The sequence below is a fragment of the Pinus tabuliformis genome, chromosome 6 (assembly GCF_031772625.1).
Source record: "Pinus tabuliformis cultivar Carrire ecotype Pingquan chromosome 6, CPIR1, whole genome shotgun sequence".
NCBI lineage: Eukaryota > Viridiplantae > Streptophyta > Pinopsida > Pinales > Pinaceae > Pinus > Pinus tabuliformis.
Genome location: NC_142292.1, coordinates 343,185,455 through 343,205,516, shown reverse-complemented (window position 1 = coordinate 343,205,516; position 20,062 = coordinate 343,185,455). Strand labels below are relative to the sequence as shown.

At 39.3% G+C, this 20,062-nt stretch overlaps 1 protein-coding gene across 1 annotated transcript in view; it reads left to right on the top strand.

Annotated features, from left to right (window-relative positions):
• The window catches only part of PYRD (pyrimidine d), a 302,811-nt gene that overhangs the window by 91,714 nt on the left and 191,035 nt on the right, over positions 1–20,062 (top strand). The window contains exons 4-7 of the mRNA XM_089415909.1: positions 11,796–12,054; positions 17,230–17,310; positions 17,446–17,553; positions 17,667–17,696. Of these exons, the coding sequence (XP_089272035.1) occupies positions 11,796–12,054; positions 17,230–17,310; positions 17,446–17,553; positions 17,667–17,696 (478 nt within the window). The remainder of the gene's footprint in view (positions 1–11,795; positions 12,055–17,229; positions 17,311–17,445; positions 17,554–17,666; positions 17,697–20,062) is intronic.

The following is a 20,062-nucleotide window of genomic DNA, read 5'->3' as shown; positions in this document are numbered from 1 at the left end:
AAATATCTTCGATATTACTTCTTGTAATGGTTAAACTTGGCTTACAAGTACAACTTGTTACTTTGGTGATCAATGATGATAAATGTTATTGAATTGAATGTTATTTTAATTTATTATTTTACTAAGGTTGATGACGATTATAATTTCTAGATGATTGATGTGATATGGTTCAATGATCAATTTATGTTTTTTTATGTTTTTATGTCTATTTCATCATTCTACATGTTTTTGTTGACATATATGTATCAAAAATTAAAAAATATAAAAAATATATATATTTTAAAAAAATCGCTCCGGGATTCGCTCCCAAACCGGGAGCTTCTGAAAATGGTCGCTCCCGCTTCCGCTCCCGCTTCCCCGCTTCCGCTCCCGCTCCCAAGTAACACTGGTTGACGGTTACCTTCTAAACAAGTGACTGAGGCATTCAATTCTTGATTGCAAGAGATTTCAGAGTTGTCCTATAGAATTGCTGAATGAACTATGATCAATGATCACGGGACCAATTAATTTATAGAGTATTTCTTGATCTAAAGTATTCTGTTTTGGAGATCTTGCTTATGTCACTGTCATGTTACTTGCTTCAGATCTCATCATTTTATGATCCTTTAAGCTTTATTGGGCTGCGAGATAACAAACTCAAGGATATCGTAGAGAGTGACAAGGTTACCTTTATACTGTCAATTAGGCCACTGCTTGTAGATGACTTGAGCATAGGGTTGCGGGGGGGTGGGGGGGTGCCCCGCTCACGTTCCCGCTCCCAATTTGCGCTCCAGACCAAAAAAGATGCTCCCTGGTTTTTCGAGAGCGTTTAGGGGAGCGGTCGGGGAGCAATCGCTCTCGAGCGCTCCCCCCTCTGAAAAAATGCTCCCGTCCGCCGACACCAAAAAAAAAGGCTGCGCGACCAAGAGGGAGGGCTACGACCGGTGGTGGAGAGGTGAGAGGAAAGGGAGGGAAAGGGGAGAGGGAAAAAGAGAAATAGACCCTCTCCCCTCACATTATTCACTTCATCCATTGAGAGCAAGAGGAGTAAGAGATTTTGGAGCTTGGAGAGAGGAGCTTGGTGGGAGAGGAGCTTGGAGGAACTTGAGTAGCTTGCAATGGGAGATTGGAGCTTGGAGGAGCTTGAGGAGCTTGCAAGGGGAGATTGGAGCTTGGGATTGAAGGCCAAAGAGGTAGGATCTACACTCTAATCTAGCATTTTTTTTTATGTTCATTGCTAAATAAATATTTTTTTTTCTCTATTTCCCATTCCCATTTCTCCATTTTTTTGCAGACTCAAAACTTCAAAGTTCAAACATCATGGTTATATGGCTTGGCATTTTCTTCTTCTTGGTTCCTTTTTTGGTTATTATGGTGTTGGAGAGTAGAAGGAGGGTTGATCCTGAAGAAGAGGATGAAGAAGTGGGTTATAGTGGATTTGATGAAAACCTCGAAGAGGAGTACCTTGGTGAGGAGGAAGAGAGGGAAAATGGTTCAGCCCAAAGAACTAAACAAGACCAAACCCCATTGTGGAAATATGTTTCTAGGCTTGAAGGAGGGAAAGGGGGTGGAACCACTAAATTTGATTGCCCCCATTGCAACAAAACTTTCATAGGTTCATACACCCATGCCAAAAGGCACCTTTGTGGGAAAAGGCCATGTGATGAAGATAAACCAATAGGAATCAAAACTTGTGCAAGTGTGTCAGCAATAGAAAGAGCCAAATACATAAGGGAAGAGGAGGAAGCCCAATATAAATCTAAAAAATCAAAGGGTTTCTTTGAACATAGCTTTTAATCACATTAACATGCACAAATAACTCCTTCAGCATCCTCCCATGGCAGTGGATATGGAGGCAAAAGACCAAACATCTCTTTAAGGTGTAGAACCATATCAGATTTCCTTGATGAAGGGTGTAGGAATGACGTGGATTAAAAAATTCACCGGTTTCTCTATGCATGTGGGATACCATTCAATGTTCTTTGGTAACCTTATTGGCATGAAATGGTTTCTGACATAAATGATGCCCCTAAAGGATACAAGAGCCCTGGTGGGTATGACAAGGCTAGAACCGTTGGACTTGATCATGAAAAAAGCAAAAATATCACGTTCTTTGAGTAGAATGACAAATTCTTGGACTGAGCATGGGGTGTCCATTGTATCTAATGGATGGATTGTTGAAGTTTCTAATTTTCCTTAGTTAGAAACCCTTCATGCACTTTTTCTGATTTATTCCTACCTACTTGTTATTTTTCTTTAACAAGTTACTTACAAAGTAAATACTAAAAATAAACACCAGTGCATGCTCAACATATTACAGATCAACAACTAAAAGAAACAAGAACAATCACACCACATGACACCATTATTTTTGGACCCTGGAAAAACCCAATGCGGGAAAACCGGTGCAACTATCTGACGATTTTCTTATTAAGAAATATCAGAGTACAATCTGGGTGCTGAAACTGGCCTACTCAACAAAGAATTTCCTTAGCAGCTATACCTCACAGTTTGAGAGAAATCTCTTGGCTGAAACCCCCGAAAATCCTTCCGACAGTTCCTCAGCACAAAATTGCTATGCAACCCCAGCGTCTGCCCAAACTGGTCTACGTCAGCCCCTCTTTGTCTCACGCTGGCCCTGCGTCAGCCTTTCTTGGCCTGCATCAGCCCCAGGAGGCCCTGCGTCAGCTGCGTTGGCCCCTCTGGTGTTTTGCACAACACTTGGCTGCCTCTGCGTGGCCTTGCATGAGCTCTTGCTAGCTTTGCGTCACCCTCCTTCATTGCTGCGTTGCTTTCCCGACACAATCTCTGCCTTCTCTGTTTCTTTGTGCTCAATGGCCCTCAGCTGCTCTCCCGATCACTAATTCTATCTCTCTTAGCAAACCCCACTCTAGAGAATAGAATGACTGATCATCTGGTGTACTATCCAAGTGACCCTCAAGCCTCCTCTTATACTTTTCCTGTTGACATCTCAACGGTCGAGATTAAATCCCTAATCAACGGCTAAGATTAGATCTGGCTTGATCCATGTTTTTTGGACCATTCTAACATAGATTCATATTAATACACATTAATATTTTATTTTCCGTAAGTTTAGAGTCAGGGATTCCATTAAAAATATTAATTATTTTGATATCTCCTGATCTGTTTAGAATTTGCCCAAACCCTTTCTGGGTATTGGAGATCTCATGTGCCCCAACCTCTCCACCAAATTTCATGGCTAGAGCACATCCGATGCTACCCCAAATCAACATGGACAAATGTAAAAGGCAAGCCATTAATAAGTGTTCTTGCTGTGTCTCTTAGTGGTGCCATCTTTCTTTCAACATATGATTACTCAGACAAGTTCAAGACCGACATCAACATTGCAGAACCATTACTTGAAACAATTGAATGTATTGGACCATACAATGTCATCCAAGTCATCACTGATAATATTGCTAATTGTAAGGCAGCGAGAGCAATTATTGAGGATAAATACCCTAACATATTTTGGTTTGGGTGTTTGGTTCACACAATGAACCTTTTGATGCATGATATTATTAAGAACAAAAACCAACAATACAAATGGATTGGTGATTTGTACAAGAGAGGCAAACAAATGATAAAATTTATTACAAATCATAGCAATACCCATGGGCTTTTCCGCAGTCACTCAAGATTGGAGCTATTGAAGATTGCAAAGACTAGATTTGCTAGCTATTACCTCACCTTCAGGCGCCTTTTGAAGGTAAGAGAGTCATTGGCTAGCATGGTATCAAGTCCACACTGGCAGGTATTAAAGGAAAGGGCTACAAATGCAACTGAGAATCAAGGTTTTGAACAGGTGGAGGAGAGTGCTCTTGATGGTCTGTTTTAGGCATGTGTGAGGCAAGTATTGGAATTCACCATTTATAACATGATTCATTTTGCAGATACAAATAAACTAGTGATTGGGGAGGTGTATGAGCAGATGGATACCATGTTGGGGCAAATAAAATATATTGTTCAGAAAGATGATCCCAACTTGTATACATTGATTCACAATTGTGTGTGTACACGGTGGAATAAACTTAATGTTCAACTACATGCCTTGGCATATATCCTTATGCCAAAATGCTACTCTCCATCTTGGTTGGGCCAACCTGCACCTGGGGGTGGGGTTAGGGTCAAACCCCATACAGATCCAAAGGTATCTACAGGATATATGCAAGCATTAGACAAGTTGGTACCTGACAGGGAGGAGTGTGCTAATCTGCATCTTGAATTAGGCAGATACTTCAGTTGCATTGGTTTGTTTGGTTCTTTGCATGCAATGGAAGATAGAGACAGATTTGATGCTCTCACATGGTGGGAAGCATATGGCGGCATGGGACTTTTGCCAAAATTGGCAAAAAAAGTTCTCTCACAAGTTGTAAATACTTCTTCTGTAGAGAGGTGTTGGAGCACCTACAACTTCATACATATTGTGAGAAGAAACAGACTCAATGAAAACAGGGTAGAAAGCTTGGTTTATGTGCACTACAACTTGAGGTTGTTGAGTCATTATTGTGATCGGGCTTATGGGGATCCAACATTTAAAATTTGGGACAACCAACTAGAGGATGATAATTTGGAGGATGACAATATACACCTTGAAGAACTGGAAGCAGAACTTATGAGAGATGAAGATGAAGCAACAACAACCATGCCACCCCCACCATCCAGTAGTAGTTCCAGTGCTCGAGTTCCAAGTCTTGTTCCTTTGCTGCCGCCGCCTCCATGTACATACTCAAGTGGAGGGCATGTGCCTTCTGGTTCTGGTCGTGCGATTATGCGGGAGGAGACTCCTAGAAGACCATCACGACCTGCTCAGAAATTAGACATTTCTCGTGGCAACAAGAGGAAGCTGTAGATGATAGATTTACTTGTCTTTTCTAGTTTCTATTAGTTTTAATAACTGTTGGCTCTTTCATATTTATTATGATATTTTTTGTAAACAATATATGACAATTTAAGTTTGAATTTGGCAATTTTAACTTATTGGTAATAAATTATGAATATGATGCTTCGTGAAAGTTGAAAGTTGTTCCATTTCTTTTCATTTCATGTTAGATATTCTTTGTTGTAATGGTTACACTTAGATTACAAGTACAACTTTGGTGATCAATTATTATAAATTTTATATATTGAATTTTGAAAGCTTGAAACTTTAAGATTGATGAATCATGAGACTCAATATGTTGTATGTTACTAACTTGTGGAAGTGGTTGATGAAGATTATAACTTCTAGATGATTGTTATATTTTTATGCTTTTTATATATAATTCGTCATTCTACATGCTTTTGTTGACATATATGCATAAAATATAAAAAAATATATATTATATAAAAAAACGCTCCTGGAATTGCTCCCAAACCGGGAGCTTCTGAAAATGTCGCTCCCGCTCCCGCTCCCCGTTTTCGCTCTCGCTTCCAAGTAACCTTGCTTGAGCATTTCATTTAGTAAGACTGCTCAAAAGGCTGACTACAAGACCATGCTGCAAGCAGACTTCCTTAATGTTCGCCCAACACATCACAAGAACATATGGTGTTGATTTCCTTATGAAGCTGATATTTGTCCTTGGTTGCCTGGAACTTTTGCACACAGTTTAAACTGTGATTTGGAAGAATAGGTTTACTCCACTCAGTTTGGGTTCAATTGCATTGGGAGTACAAACGCTCGCTTTATCCTTGCCACTGTCCTTGAGGGGATACACAGTACTATAACAGAGACCTCAAACGCTGGAAAGAACCTTCTGTTTGATTTGGACAGAGCTAGTATTCAAGTCCTTTAAAACAATCTTGACTTCATATTCTCTGAGATAGAGCTCAGAAGTATGCTGCAGAAAGAATAAGAGCACTGCTTCAGATGTGGTACACCCTAGCCATGAGCCTTCTGCCTGTAAAAACCAATCAAACCATATGAAACCTACAACAAGACTTTTAGAGATGCGTCTCTTAAGAATCCAAACCATAGGGCCAAGATGTATAGGTTCAGAGATCACTTCATAGAGCCGGAAGGAATTAAGAACGCATCAAAATTCTGTAAAAGAAATTGAACGAAATCTCAGATGCCAAATAAAGATACAAACAACAATCTTTGCTCCTAGAGGATACTCCGATTATCATCCACCAATACTGGAGAGCTGCCTTCTAGGACAAGGACATGCCCTTTTTCGCTTGAGCTAATAATTTGAGTGGCTGCGGCATGAGAAGAGGGTCCTTCCTGGACCTCTCGGCCCTCCTACCAGACCTCCTCAACCAGCTGTATCTTCAGCTTTCCCTGCAACCCTGAACTGAGATCCAAACCATAGCAAAACATACACAAAGACGCCCTTACTTATCTCGCCATCAGCGATCCAAGACTGCACCAAATTCCGTCAAAGATGTATGCACAGATCGAATCTTATACTCAGAAATATTAATGGATATGACAGCCCTCATTAACGATTCAATGCAGATGATCGGACAGTCTTCACACTCTCTTTCTTTACCTTGACCCCATTTGCTAACTAACATCCCAACTGCATGTGCTAACTGTTGAAATTCTAAACTGCTATGGTTCATCTTAGGATTTTCTTGCTCCACTTCAGGAGATCTCTGCTCATTTGTAATAATAGATTCTGAATTGACAAAATATTTGACCATTTCATTGTTTATGTTGCTTTTAGACACACCTGTCGCTGTTGACACAGTGTGGGGAACATACTTGTTTTCATATTTATGCCGTGGAACCACCTGCTCAATCATTTGAGAATCTTTACTGATGCTTACTATTTCATTATTTTTTTGCTGATTCAATCTTTTGCAATGTCATATCTCTAAAACATGGGTCTGGTTCCAAATTAGGCTGAATGGATGGGAGAGATATTGATGTTCCTGAAACATCAAACATATTGCCGAATTTTCATATCTTTTCCCTCACTTATTACTTTAACAACTCTCTTCTTTTAGTCGAAGAAGCACAGAAGACCTTTTTGAAATGGAGGCCAGATTGGTGTCCAGAAATTTGGTCTTCCCTTGTAATTTATTTTTGCAAACAGGCTAGACCATTTGTTGTAGTATCCCAGAGTTGCAGTCAGCCTCCTTAAAATTCTCCTAAATGAATCTTGCTTGGGCTTGACCTCTCCTTAGCTCCAATACCATGTTAAGTTTAGGTTAACATGTTCTTGCTTAAGACAGTTACTTCAAATTCCATTTAAAGCCCAAATGTTTGTCCATTTCACTCTTATTGGCACGGAATCATTATCATTGATAGCAACTGAATAAAGAACATGTCCGATCGAATCAGAGGACAAGCCAAGACAAGAGAACACAACTATATGGCTCAAGCCAGGGATAAACCCTATATCAATTCTTCTTATTATTAATATCGAATGTTCAGCAGAGAGAGAGTACAATAGTCCAAAGTCAGAATGACTTTGACAATTTGAAAAATTAATATCTTAAACAAGTGTAGGGCTCAAACTGTAATATCAATTTTCAGTGAACTGTAATCTGGTCAGGGCTGCTTACTGTCCACTGAGATTTCATTCATTTGATCCAAAGACTTTCTCTTCAACTGCGGCTTTCACTGGCATGCATGAATATGTCCTTCGCTGGCCATTAGGACTGATCTGTACCCATGAAAGGACCCTCGGCTCCCTTGACTGTAAAGATTATACTGACCGTGGTCCTGCCTGAGATGAATCATGGATGCGGCGTCATGAGGAGAGGATTTCTGTCTCACAAACGAGCTCAGAAATAACTGTACCAACTTGGCCTGCCATGCTGCTACCAAACTCGGACTGCAAGGATGAATTTTCCTATACATAAACTGCCCAGACCAGTGGCTGTCCTCCTTGGAAAGTCTCGGCCTTGATGATGAAGAAAACTCAAAAACGAAACCCTCCTTCGACCTTCTACAAGAACCGGGCTGCCTCAGACATCTATCCAAGAAATTAGATGTGTGTAATGAGGGAGAAGGTACCACAATATATACAATTCAGTGGAGGTCATGGGATGTGACCATTGGGCTTGACGAACCGACATAAGGGTGAGGCCGACCTTATTAATTTACCTGAGAGATAACATAAATTCAAAAATCCACTTCCGCTTGTCCAAATGAGACAATCTTTATATCGACATTGGTCCTCTTGAAGGGAGGAATTCAATGCTGCAATTATCTTCCGCAGAGGAGCTATCCAAAGTGGAATTTGGCCCTAGCTGCCAATTTTAACACATGCTTAACTGAACTCCAGCTCCTTTAACTCGAATTTACTAAGCTAACTGAGAGACAAGAGCCATGTCACACAAGTTAACTGCATCCAAGTTGTCTGCTGATGTGGAAATTGTTTTTTCTCAATCTGACCATGGGAAAATCAAATTGAGACTTTCTTGCTGCATTTTCAACAGTAAATTACAAGCAGGAGGTCACGGGTTGAAGTCCTGCGCTGGCTACCGCTCTGGAATATTTGGCCTCACTTAATGTCCCCTCAGGGTTAGGTTGCCAAAACTGCAACCTGCTGGTTTACCCTGGGTGCCATCCTCGAAATGAGGGAAAGTGCGTAGAGGGTTTCCCTGAGATATGTGTTCCATCAACCAAAAAAATAGTAATTTATTAGCAATATATTAATTATGAATAAACTTTAATGTTCAAATTATGGATTGCTTTCTTTTTTCCGAGGAAAAAATTGTAATATTCAATATAAATAAAGAAAATTACATTCTGTATATGCACTAAAGTGCATTAAAAAATTGGCTAAACAACCATCCAAAAGAAATAAAAAACATGCCTGGATAAAGCCCTTATCATGTCCAAAAATTATGTCTATCAGCAGAGATACATGTAAAGTAAAAACAACATTACATACATATCTTCCCAGTCACGGGGGGATTTTATCAGAGAGATCAAAATAGGAAGTTTTTTAGCCAGTACAATTATATTTCCATCTGCAGGCCCTCTATGAAAGGCCCGCGATAATATTCTGAGACTTCATTGAAGTGCCAAAAATCTGTGTAGTGCCTACTTTGGATAGTGTGTCTACAGTGGAGTTTCCTTCCTTGTAAGTATGGCAACATGAAATCTGGTCAAAAGCATGTTTTAAATGTAAGATCTCTTCAAGGATTGGGTACAGTGTGTGCATGTGACATCTTGAAGTCTCATTAAACCAATTTATAATAGTCTTTTGGTCGCCAAAAATCTGCAACTGACGACATCGCTTCTCAATAGCAAACAAGAGAAGAAGCTTGAGGTTGAGCAACTCAGCATAATTATTTGTGCTTCTGCCCAGCCCGATCTGAAGCTTGAAACAATGATTCTCTTGAAGGTATAATACAAACCGACCCTCCAAACCCACATTCACCCCTAGCTAGTGAAGCCCCGTTAAAGAAGGCCCATGGGTAAGAATGGTCTACTACTTCAGCAATTATGTTGCGAGGATGGTGTGCGGGCTCAACAACAGAAATAAGAGAAAAAGTGGCATTGACTTGTGTAGCAACTTTGTTAGGAGTAGTTGAATTGTGTTGGAAGATTTCACTATTCCTTGAGATTCAAATTCCCTAGCGATAATTGGCAGTAAACTCGTATTCTATTTTGGATTAGCTTGTTCCCACCACTGCTTCCAAGCATCATTGTGAGATGCATCCTGCCAATTAGAAGCTATTTCCTGTGGAAATTTCTAAGTCTATCCGTTAGAAATTTAATCTGTATTCTTCTGGTTTATTTCTTCTACTTGTTTATTCGAACAAGTTATTTAAAACATATAAATAACGAAATAAACACAATACAGTCTCAACATTTACAGATCATCAGCTGAAAGAAAACAAACACACAAGTGACACCGTTATTTTTGGACAAATGTCCCTGGAAAAACCCAAAGCGGGAAAACCGGTGCAACTATTCTAAGGGTTTGTTATTATGCAGTATTTCCTTGAGTACAACTGGGTGCCAAACTGGCTCACCCGACAGAGAAAAAAACAACCAGCAGTAATACCTCCCGATTCGGAAACAGTTATTCAGAAAATCTGTCCCACGAAACCCTCTCCAGCGACTCTGAAGCACTGTGTCAGCCTCAGAACCCTCTGTGTCAGCCCTTGGAGGCACTGCGCAGCCTTTGGGATCCTCTCCGTCACTCCTGCTGCCTTTTGCTGGATGACCCAGGCCCTTTGGCCTTTGCGCTGTCTCTGCTGGGCTTTGCGTGGCTTGCTCTGGCTGCTGCTTCTCGCTCTCTGCCTTTGCGCTGGTCTCTCGGCACTATCTCTGCTTCTCTGTCTTGTACAAACTGGGTAGAATCTGTCCAAACCATTTCTGGGTCTTGGAGATCTCATGTGCTTTAGACTCTCCACCAATTTTCATGGCTAGAGCACATCCAATGCTACCCCAAATCAACATTTCCAAATAGTTTCTAACAATGTTCCATACTCCCAAGGTGAAAGGATAGAAAAGAAAGAGGTTATTCACTATCTCCTGAGCATTTTTACATAGAGCACACCAACAGGGCCTGGCCATACATCTTTTTTATTTTTAAATTGTCCCCGGTAGGGGCTTTATTTTCCTGGATGCACCATTGAAACAAGCATGCTTTATCTGGGCAGCAAAGTTTCCATAATTTCTTCCACCACCAGGCCAAATCCCCTGGTCTCTTGTCATCAATAATAAAGTATAAACATATAGCCCAATTTTGGCGAATATTCCCCAAAAGGAGAATGCACCCACCATAAAGAATCTTCCCTGTCTCTAAGGCGAACTTGGGAGATGTTGAGAGCAACAATGTAATTTTTCCAGTGTTTTGAGTGTTCAAATGGCAAGTTTAGCTGGTTGGCATCAACCCATCCCTGAGCCTAGACTGAAGGACATGCATTATCGGCCACCTGGTGCAAGGTAATCCTTCCATTCATATTTAGAAATTCAACCAGCGCATGACGCAGGCGAAAGTTTTCACCGCATCCCATGGAGGGATCTAGATTCTATACCATTCTTCACCTTTTTGCCATTCCGAACTTTCCAAGCCAAAGCTTCTTCAACCACTGAAAATGAGGTTAAGACTGCTTTCCATATAACCGATATATTCGGTCTCTTCTTGTTCAGGGAGCAAATCCATTCTTCAAGAGTACATCGGTGGATATACTCCTTGAATACAACATCTGTCCATTGACTATCAGTGATATCAGTCTCCAACCAACTTTTGCTGCCAGCGCCTTTGCGAAAAGGTGAAGGGTTTTAAGACCCCACCCTCCCCACATCTTTGGCAAAGAAATTTCGTCGCATATAACCCAAGGGAAAACCGGACCATCTTTTGACCCCATTCATAAAACCCGGCAGCATGTTTTGCAGATGGAGTTCATAACTCCTTTTGGGATCCATGATAAGGACATCCAGAAAACTGGAATAGCTTTCAGGACTGATTTTATGAGAACCATTCTGCCGGCTCTAGACAGCCATCTGAAACTCCATGTCTTTAATCTCTTTTCAATCTTTGCAGTTAGCCAGTTCCAGTCGGCCTTTCTATAGTCATTGGGTTTCAGGTGGAACCCCAGATACTTTAACCCTTTATCAAAATTGTTATGGATTGCTTTATAGGTGTGTGTATGTGTGCCATTTCTGTGTACCTTGGAAATTTAAGAGTGCTGCATTTGAAACCTGTACTGTTTTAGAAACCCACAACCATTTTCTTGTTCCAGGTTACATAGATGCAAAGTATTATATGTCAGCCATAGAAAATATCTCTCCTTCCTATTACACAGATGTGTGTGCACTTTAATCCCTCTTTCTTAATTGTTTTTCTGTTTTCGTCTAGTCTTAATGTGATTTTGAAATAATTTGCTGTATTTGACAGGGCCGTTATTAACCGATATGGATTCAATAGTCAGGGTATAGTGGCTGTAGCAAAGCGGTTGGGTGCACAGCATGCAAAACGAAAGCTTGCTGAAACATCAAGCACAACTTTGCCTACAGAAACAGAACAGCATAAATCTGGAGGAAAAGCAGGTCCTGGCATTCTTGGAGTTAACCTTGGCAAGAATAAAACAAGTGAAGATGCAGCTGCTGACTATGTTCAGGGAGTTCACACATTGTCACAGTATGCTGACTATATGGTACTGTGTTTGGAATCATGGTTGGCTTATTTAATCAAGCATGTTTGCACATAGTGTTTGAAGTTTGAACTTATTGGTTGGTTTATGAAGGAAGAGAGAGATTAAAGTGATCCATTTACTTAAGTGCACTTTTTAGTATGGTAAGATATTGAATTTAATGTCTTTGGTAACATTCTTATATACCAGAAACCTCCAGTAGAGATAGTAGGTTTCTTTTGACTGAGTTGAGGGCTTCCTGTTTGGCATGCATCTCTCAGTTGAGGTGGGATTCTATTCTTCCTGTTATTTAGTTGCATGTTATTGACAATGTTTTATTAGCTTGTCAACAGATCTTGGATATTCTAATTTTTAATCTGTTTTATCAAAGACGTATACAGTATCTTCTACTTTTTACTTGTTTTTGGGATCTCCCTTTCAGATCAAGAAATCAGCTATTTCTAGTCTTCATATTTTACTGTATCACGTTGCTGTTTTTCACGTGGATGATTCCTTTGTAGTTAGATTTTTTTTGAGAAATGTGTCATATATTTTACTTCATGTAACAAAGAGAGTTACAATCAGCTAACAACGGGATGACAAGGAAATTCCCATCCTCTTTTAAATTCCACTCATGGTTTAAATATAATGTGTTTCATATCTTAAATTTATAAAAGCAATATCCAATAATCACTTTTTCCCAGGCTCATTAATTTTCTATACTGCTTGCATTTAGATTAATAATATTTTACTTTTTAATAGCACTCAAATTAGTTGGATGTCAAGGATGAATATATTCTTCATTGCATTAGATCTAGAAAAGAGTAGAGATCAAGTCCATGGTCAGGGGAGTTGTGCTTGAGAGAAGTTCATTTCCGACAATTGTCTATGTATGGGCACAAAGCTTAGTGAGGTGCATGATGAATATACTAGGTGCAAAGCACGCATTGAGTATACTTAAGTAGAAGGGCACATTAGTAAAATACATGTTCATGGGCATAGGTGCAAATCAAGAAAGCATATGAGTCTCAAGTTCAAGCACAAACAAATGTCAAGTGCTTTTGATGTTGAGGCACGCCAAACTGGCATGGATGACAACTCAACAAATAGTTGTGAGTGGTAGCTAAACTGTCATAATGGATTGTTGTCTCCTTTCTCCATATCTCTTCATCTTCCAGACACTTGTACACTAATATTGTTAGATGTGAATAGACGGGATGCAAAGAACTTCGTATTCCCTTGGATTTTATTACGTAAAGCCCTATTTTCAATTGTAAAGGGATTCATTAAGGTTGGTATAGTGTTTGTTGGTTGATAGCTTGATATATGTTGGTTGGTATGTTAGCTTCATGCCATTCATATCATTGTTGAACAATACTTTTCTTTACTAAGAGTTTCAAGTTGCTATTCTACCCATATTTCCGGGCTAGTTGTGTATTCTCTTGTGTGAATTCCTTTTCTGTTTTTCTCTTATATTCTACATTAGCTAACTTTCCATAATCAATGCACTGTTTATGTAAAATCAATATATATTGCAACTGTTGCTGTGGATGTGCTCTTTCCTCTAGGTGCATGAGTTTGGATCAATTTGGCATTAGAACATTCGTTTCCCACATAGTAGCTGAATTCTACACAGTTTATTGTCAAGAGTTGCACTTAGACAAGAAGGAAATGGAGGATGCATTGAAAAGTTACTTGAGGTCAAAGTTGCTATTCTTAATTCAAAAGTCAGATATATGGATGGTCAACTTATGAATATCACCCATTGGTTGTGGAATTCGATTGCACCGTCTTCCCATTTGCAGAATTTTGTTGTGGCTCATGGTTCAGATCTTGGGGATAGATGCGCTTGAGTCACATTGATGGTTAAGGACCCTGTGATAGGATTTTGTATTGTCTATGCTGTCAACCTCAATTTGAAGCACGGTTGATTTTGGGATTTGATGGTTTCTATACTTCTGGCTGTGGATTGGATTGTCACGGGTGATTTTAACATGGTTGATTGGGAGGGTGATCACAGCATTGGTATGGGTACTTTGATTAGTGGAGCTGAGAAGTAGACTTGGTCTTGGTTCAAGACAGCCCTTTAGGTGTTTGATCCCAATTGGAAATAAAGTGGGGTGGATGTTGGTGGCTCGTTGACTTGGACCAATTACAACCAGGGTTGGGAAAGGATTTAGGAAAGGTTGGATGTTAGGGGATCAGATCATTTTCCCATTTAGATCATGATCATAGTAGGAAACACAATTGACTTGACATCTTCTACTTTGTTTAAGTTGAATTTCTGACCTGGAGTTGGTGGATTTCCATGCCCTGGTTCGGAGGGTCCAGACCATTTTTCGTAGACTAGTAGGGGAGTAATATTGGCTATTTTGGTGGGAGGTTGCTGTATGCCACACCGTCAAGTTAATTAGAGGGCAGTGTTATTAGAACTGAATCAATTTTGCCAAAACCAACCAGTTTGATTGATTGCAGAGGTAGCTGGTTCAAATCAAGGGTCTAAATTGGAAATGCCCTGTTCCATACTGAAGCAACTGATCTTGTGATGGAATCAACCTTAAATTCCTGAATCGACTGGTTTTTTATGGAACCTGCTAGTTCCATACTAATCTATATGTCGGTGCGTGGGACAACAAGAATTACCATTGAAATAAAAAAAACAATTAAAAACAGAACTTTAGTAATTAATGCTAATATTAAATTTTTGAAGTAAAACTTGACATTGTCCTTTATCTTTTCTTTTCTACTATTCTACTCAATTTTTTAACATTACCATTAATTGTTTCCGGATGTTTGAGAATGTTCCAACCTAACCGGACTTCATATGGGGAAAGTAGAATTTTAAATCCCATTCATAATTCAGTGAACTTAACAGTTTTGGGATTTCAGTATTGGCAGGATTGCAACATTTCCACTAGGTTCTATCATGTATATGTTAACAATTTTGCTCTACTCATTAAGTCCTAAGATCACCTAACTTACATCTTAGGATATATTCATTATCCTTAGTTACCTGTCCTTCAAAATAGGGCACTTTGCAATCCTTATTACCAGTTTTATAAACAAAATAACAGAACGTGTGAGGTACAATGGACTAATCCATGTAGTCTTGTATGCAACATATTTATGTGCTATTTTAATAAGGAGACATATCCAGTGTTCCATGGGGATGTGTCCCCCAAGGTTAGGGGGTGTGACCTGTTGGAAAATGTGACTAGGTTCAGTCTTCATTTAATGTATTTGAGTCATCTTGTAATGTGCTTGTCAAAAGAATAAAGAAAAGTATTATTATTATTATTATTATTGTGACTTATTAAAGCATGGGTTTCATGCTTGGGTCACCATGTTTTAGGTCAAAGTCCCCATTAAGGACTTCTAGGATTTATTCTGAGTCAATATAGTCATTGTACTTTTAAAGAGACCCTTCTTGGGCTTTTGAATCATGTAAAAAGGTTTAGTATTGAGTCAAATATAATTTATGTATCCTCCACATCGAGTCGGCCTAGAAGAAATCAAGTTGGCCTAAGGACACTAATTCGACCTCACATGGAGCCTATAAATACAAGCATGTCGAATTCATTTGGAGCACTTCCTTCCAAGCAAGTTCGATATCTCTAAGGAAGCTGGGAAGTGTGAAGTCTGAAGCCGGGAAGCCAAAGGAAGTGTGAGTTGGGTGGAGTCTAAAGAGAAGAAGAAAAACGAAATTTTCGTGTCTTTCTCTCTCTTTGTTTCGTGCCCTAGATTGGTAGATCGAAATCTTCCAAGTTTCACTGATGCTGGAAGCTGCCTGATGTTAGAAGCTGCTACCTAGTCGAAGTTGCTAGAAAGGAGGTCTGGTCTTTGTCTAGGGTGAAGAGTCTCAAAGAATACTATTGAAAGGAAGGATTTTCTTGACTGAGTTTTCCCCTCGAGGGGGGTTTTGGCCTGGCAAAGTGCCTACATCTGGTGTCCATTGTTTTATGTGCTATTGCTTGATGAACTAAAAGAAAGAAGATATAAAGAATTGTAATAACAAATCAAGAAGATCACAAGTAATTATCAAGAATAATAAAATCTTTCTGCCTTTCTGATTTTCTTACATGATCCCCACATTTCCCATGCTCTAGGGATGGGGGAATGCCTGGAAATGTTTCTCTTCATCCCCCTTTGGGGGAAACTCTGGGAAACACATGGGGAAATATTTCCCTAGTGTGGGGTACATGTTTCATCAAAAGGGGGATGTCTGAGCACTCCCCTCCCCAAGAATGGGGACGTCTGGGCACACGCTGCCCCTGGAGTTTTTTCATCTAACAACCCGTGATGATAGAACAAAAATAAGGGATAGAGCTTTGAGGAGTCTAGGACCTTGGTAATATATATCAATATTAAATTGTCAAAGTAAAAGGATAAAAAAGAGAATGTCACTTTTCTACCTTTTTACTCTAATTTTTAACATATTACCATTAATTGTTTTAAGATGTTTGATAGTGGTTCCAAGTTCCAACCTCATCAGACTTCATATGGAGAAAGTAGACTTTCATATCCCATTCAGAATTCAGCAGATATAACAGTGTTTGGGATTTCAGAATTGGTGGGATTATAGCATTTCCACTGAATAGCACAATGATGAATTTTCATGGGATGAATTGTTGTTGTTGGGATTTTATCATTATTATTTTTATGTTTTATAATTTTAGAGATGGGGACCCCTATGATATAGACCCTGATGTCTCCTCGTCCCCCCTGATTTTTCCTAAAATTTGGGGGTGCTCCCACACGTCCCCCTTGCACATTTCCCTGCTACCGCGCTCCCCCATCCCGGAAACTTGGTGGAACACAGGATATATCCACATTTCTGATAATTTAGAGTTCAATTGCTAATGGACTTGCTACATAGTGGGATGAAGTATTTTTAAGGAATTCCTTGAAAAAGATGTAGATTTTTGACTTTATTATTTAGGTCTTTTGGTAAGTGAATTAAATTTGGCCTTGAATCTATATCTGCATGAATTGACTAGGGGTAGATTGGTTCACACAGATTGACTCTATGGTTTCTGAATTGGGTGTCTGCATAAAGTCAAAATGGGTAGACATTTTACGGTGAAAACATTCAAATCTGGTGATTTTTGTTTATAAAGCTTGTTTTGAGTTTCTTTATTTTGGTTATGCTGGATGTAATATCCTTTTGCTTTGTTTGACTTCAAAAGGTATTTCATACAGGTGATTAATGTTTCATCTCCAAATACACCTGGACTGCGGAAGCTCCAGGGGAGGAAACAATTGCAGGATCTAGTAAAGAAGGTTGGGATATTCTGTTTTGCTGGGAGTATGTTTTCTTTGTTAACCAATTTTGTTTTGTTCGTTATAGTTCAGTTTTTCTGTCTCAACTCTGCATGTTGTCATTAATTATGATAAAATGCTTTTGCTTCATTGAAGGTACTTGCTGCACGCGATGAAATGCAGTGGGGAGAAGAGGGCCCACCACCTTTGCTTGTAAAAATTGCTCCTGACTTGTCTAAACAAGACCTTGCTGACATTGCTGCGGTACGCTAAGATGTCAGTTAGCTAATTAATGTACTATTCAAGCCTGATTACCTGTCCTGTTTGCATAAAAGCATACCAGAGATTGTAATGTTGTATGATGTTTGTATTTTCAGGTTGCACTTGCTCTTCGGTTGGATGGGCTGGTAAACTGTTTATATGTTTGCTGCTTGTTTGTTTTTTCTGGAGAAATTATTTTTCTTTAACAGAAAGTGGTTTGGTATTATATCGTATCATACAAGTATTAGATGGGCCATGACTGCACCCTGATGGCCTTCTAAGCAACTTTCATAAGATCAGAGTCTTATGAAGACTAAGTTGCGTATACTGGTCAAGATTGCAGGATTCACATTCATGTTTTTTGGATTTGCAAAATTTCTTTCCCTCTAAAGTTTCAACGCTTTTCCTGCAGATACTTATTGAAATATAAATGACAGTGACAGTGGACCAAAATGAAACTAGTACAAGCCTGGCATAAGTCTGAGCTATCTACAAAAGCATATTTAAGAAGGTCATTCATGGTTGGATCTGAAATAGTGAAAGCAATCTTAGGAGACACTATAACTCTCGTACTCAAGAGTCAAAACAGCTGTAAAGGACAGCTGGTTTATATCAGCAGGAAGCTCACCTACAGCCGTTAATGTCCATTTTTCATCAGTAATCACTTTTTGATCTCCTCGGGGGCTGCAAAGTTGAGAAACAATTCTGAAGCGCTAAACCAGCAGGTGCACTGGAGGAGCCTCCGACTCCTTCGACCACCTGCTGCTTCAACCATTCCCACTCTCCATAATGTTGGCTTGCTCTCATGAAACTCCAGAATTTTCCTGAGAGGGAGGATGGTGTCATATTATTTCCTCCACCTTTACTCTTGACTACTGGCCGTAATAGTGGGAATCTGTTTTGTGTCTCCGTTAGCACCCCACCTGACATCCAATGACCCTTTCTGCATTCGATGGCTTCTTTTGCCAGTTTGTCTGTGTGGCTATATTTTCTTTGGACATGAAAGATATGAACTTCCTTAAATGTTTGAAGGAGATATTGGCATCATTTGCACAGCCACTGAACTTGGATTTCAGATCTGGTTGTTCCTACTTTGAGATCTTGAATTATTATTGTGAAATTTCATATGTATGCTATTAAGTGACAACATGCACAATAAGCGATGTAATACTGCTGATGCCTCTGCTAACTTATTGGAAACCCAACCTAGACTCCATATGCATATTTTTGATAGATCTTCCATTTGCTGTACCAAATGATACCCCACTAGTTTGTGTGGCCCCAGGATGGCCCCTTGAGGTTCCATCAAAGAGCAACACTGGCTATTGTTGTGATCTAATCTAAGATGAGATGTCATTATTGGGGTTTGATTCAACTTGGATTATGTGGTTAACAGAGATGTGTTTCTGGAAACCAACCCCTCCCAAGTCTCATGCTTCTAAGCCATCTCACTGTTAAAAATAGGGGTATAATTTTCACTTTCTGCCATGACCAACTTTATATTGTCTCATGCTTATATTTGTAGGTTTGGTTGAGATCGACCTTGTACAGGTAGGCTGAAAACCCTGTTGGTGCCATCTTTGATTCATCATTCTAAGGAGTCAAGGACAACCAAAGTGCAAAGAAAATCTAGGATACCTTCACAACACCGTTTGGAATAGTGAATACCACTCAAGCTATGTTGCATGAATTTTTGAAACATGGGTTGGGAATGACTACAATTCTTATTTTATTATTTTTTTAATATATAAAAATCAGCAAAAAAGAGAGGAAATTTTCAAAAATTGAAATAGAACATAATTAATTGATTTCATTAGTAGCGGTCACATGTTTAATACTTGTAAATTTGCTCACCCCTTATCCATTTTCAGATATACATAGGTTGGGCTTATGTGACATTAAGTCAAACCTTTACTAACTATGCATGACCATATATTATACATATCTAGTCCCACAGTATGAGTTTGTTAAAGCAATTTGCATATTTATAGATGTAAAAATTATCAATAGTTTCATAAACCATGAGTTTTAGTATTTTTTGAAATTCTTTGTTGCAAATCCAGCTGTATAATTGCTCCCAGTAGTGGTTAGTACTTGGATGCTTTTTACTTTTAAATATGGTAACCATTGCATATTTCTCATTTGAATAAACTAGGTTGTTTCAACCAGTGTTGATAATATCGGCAATATATTGCCGAATATCGGAAATATCGCGATATTTTCGGCGAGCCGATATATCGCTGAGAAAATATCGCGTGATTTCCGAAATATCGGCGATATTTTCGAAAATATTGCGCGACGATATAAAATATCGCCGGGCGTGTTTTTCCGCGGCTACAAAAAACGAAAATTGGTTTTTTTTCTTCATTTCTGTGTCTGAGTGTTCGAGAAGAAAGGGAAAGAGTTTTGTGGTGCTTGTCAAGGAGGGTTTGAAGATCAAACAACGATTATCACCACCAATTAAGATTTTTTTGTGGATCGAAGATTGAAGAATAGTGAGACAAACTTCATT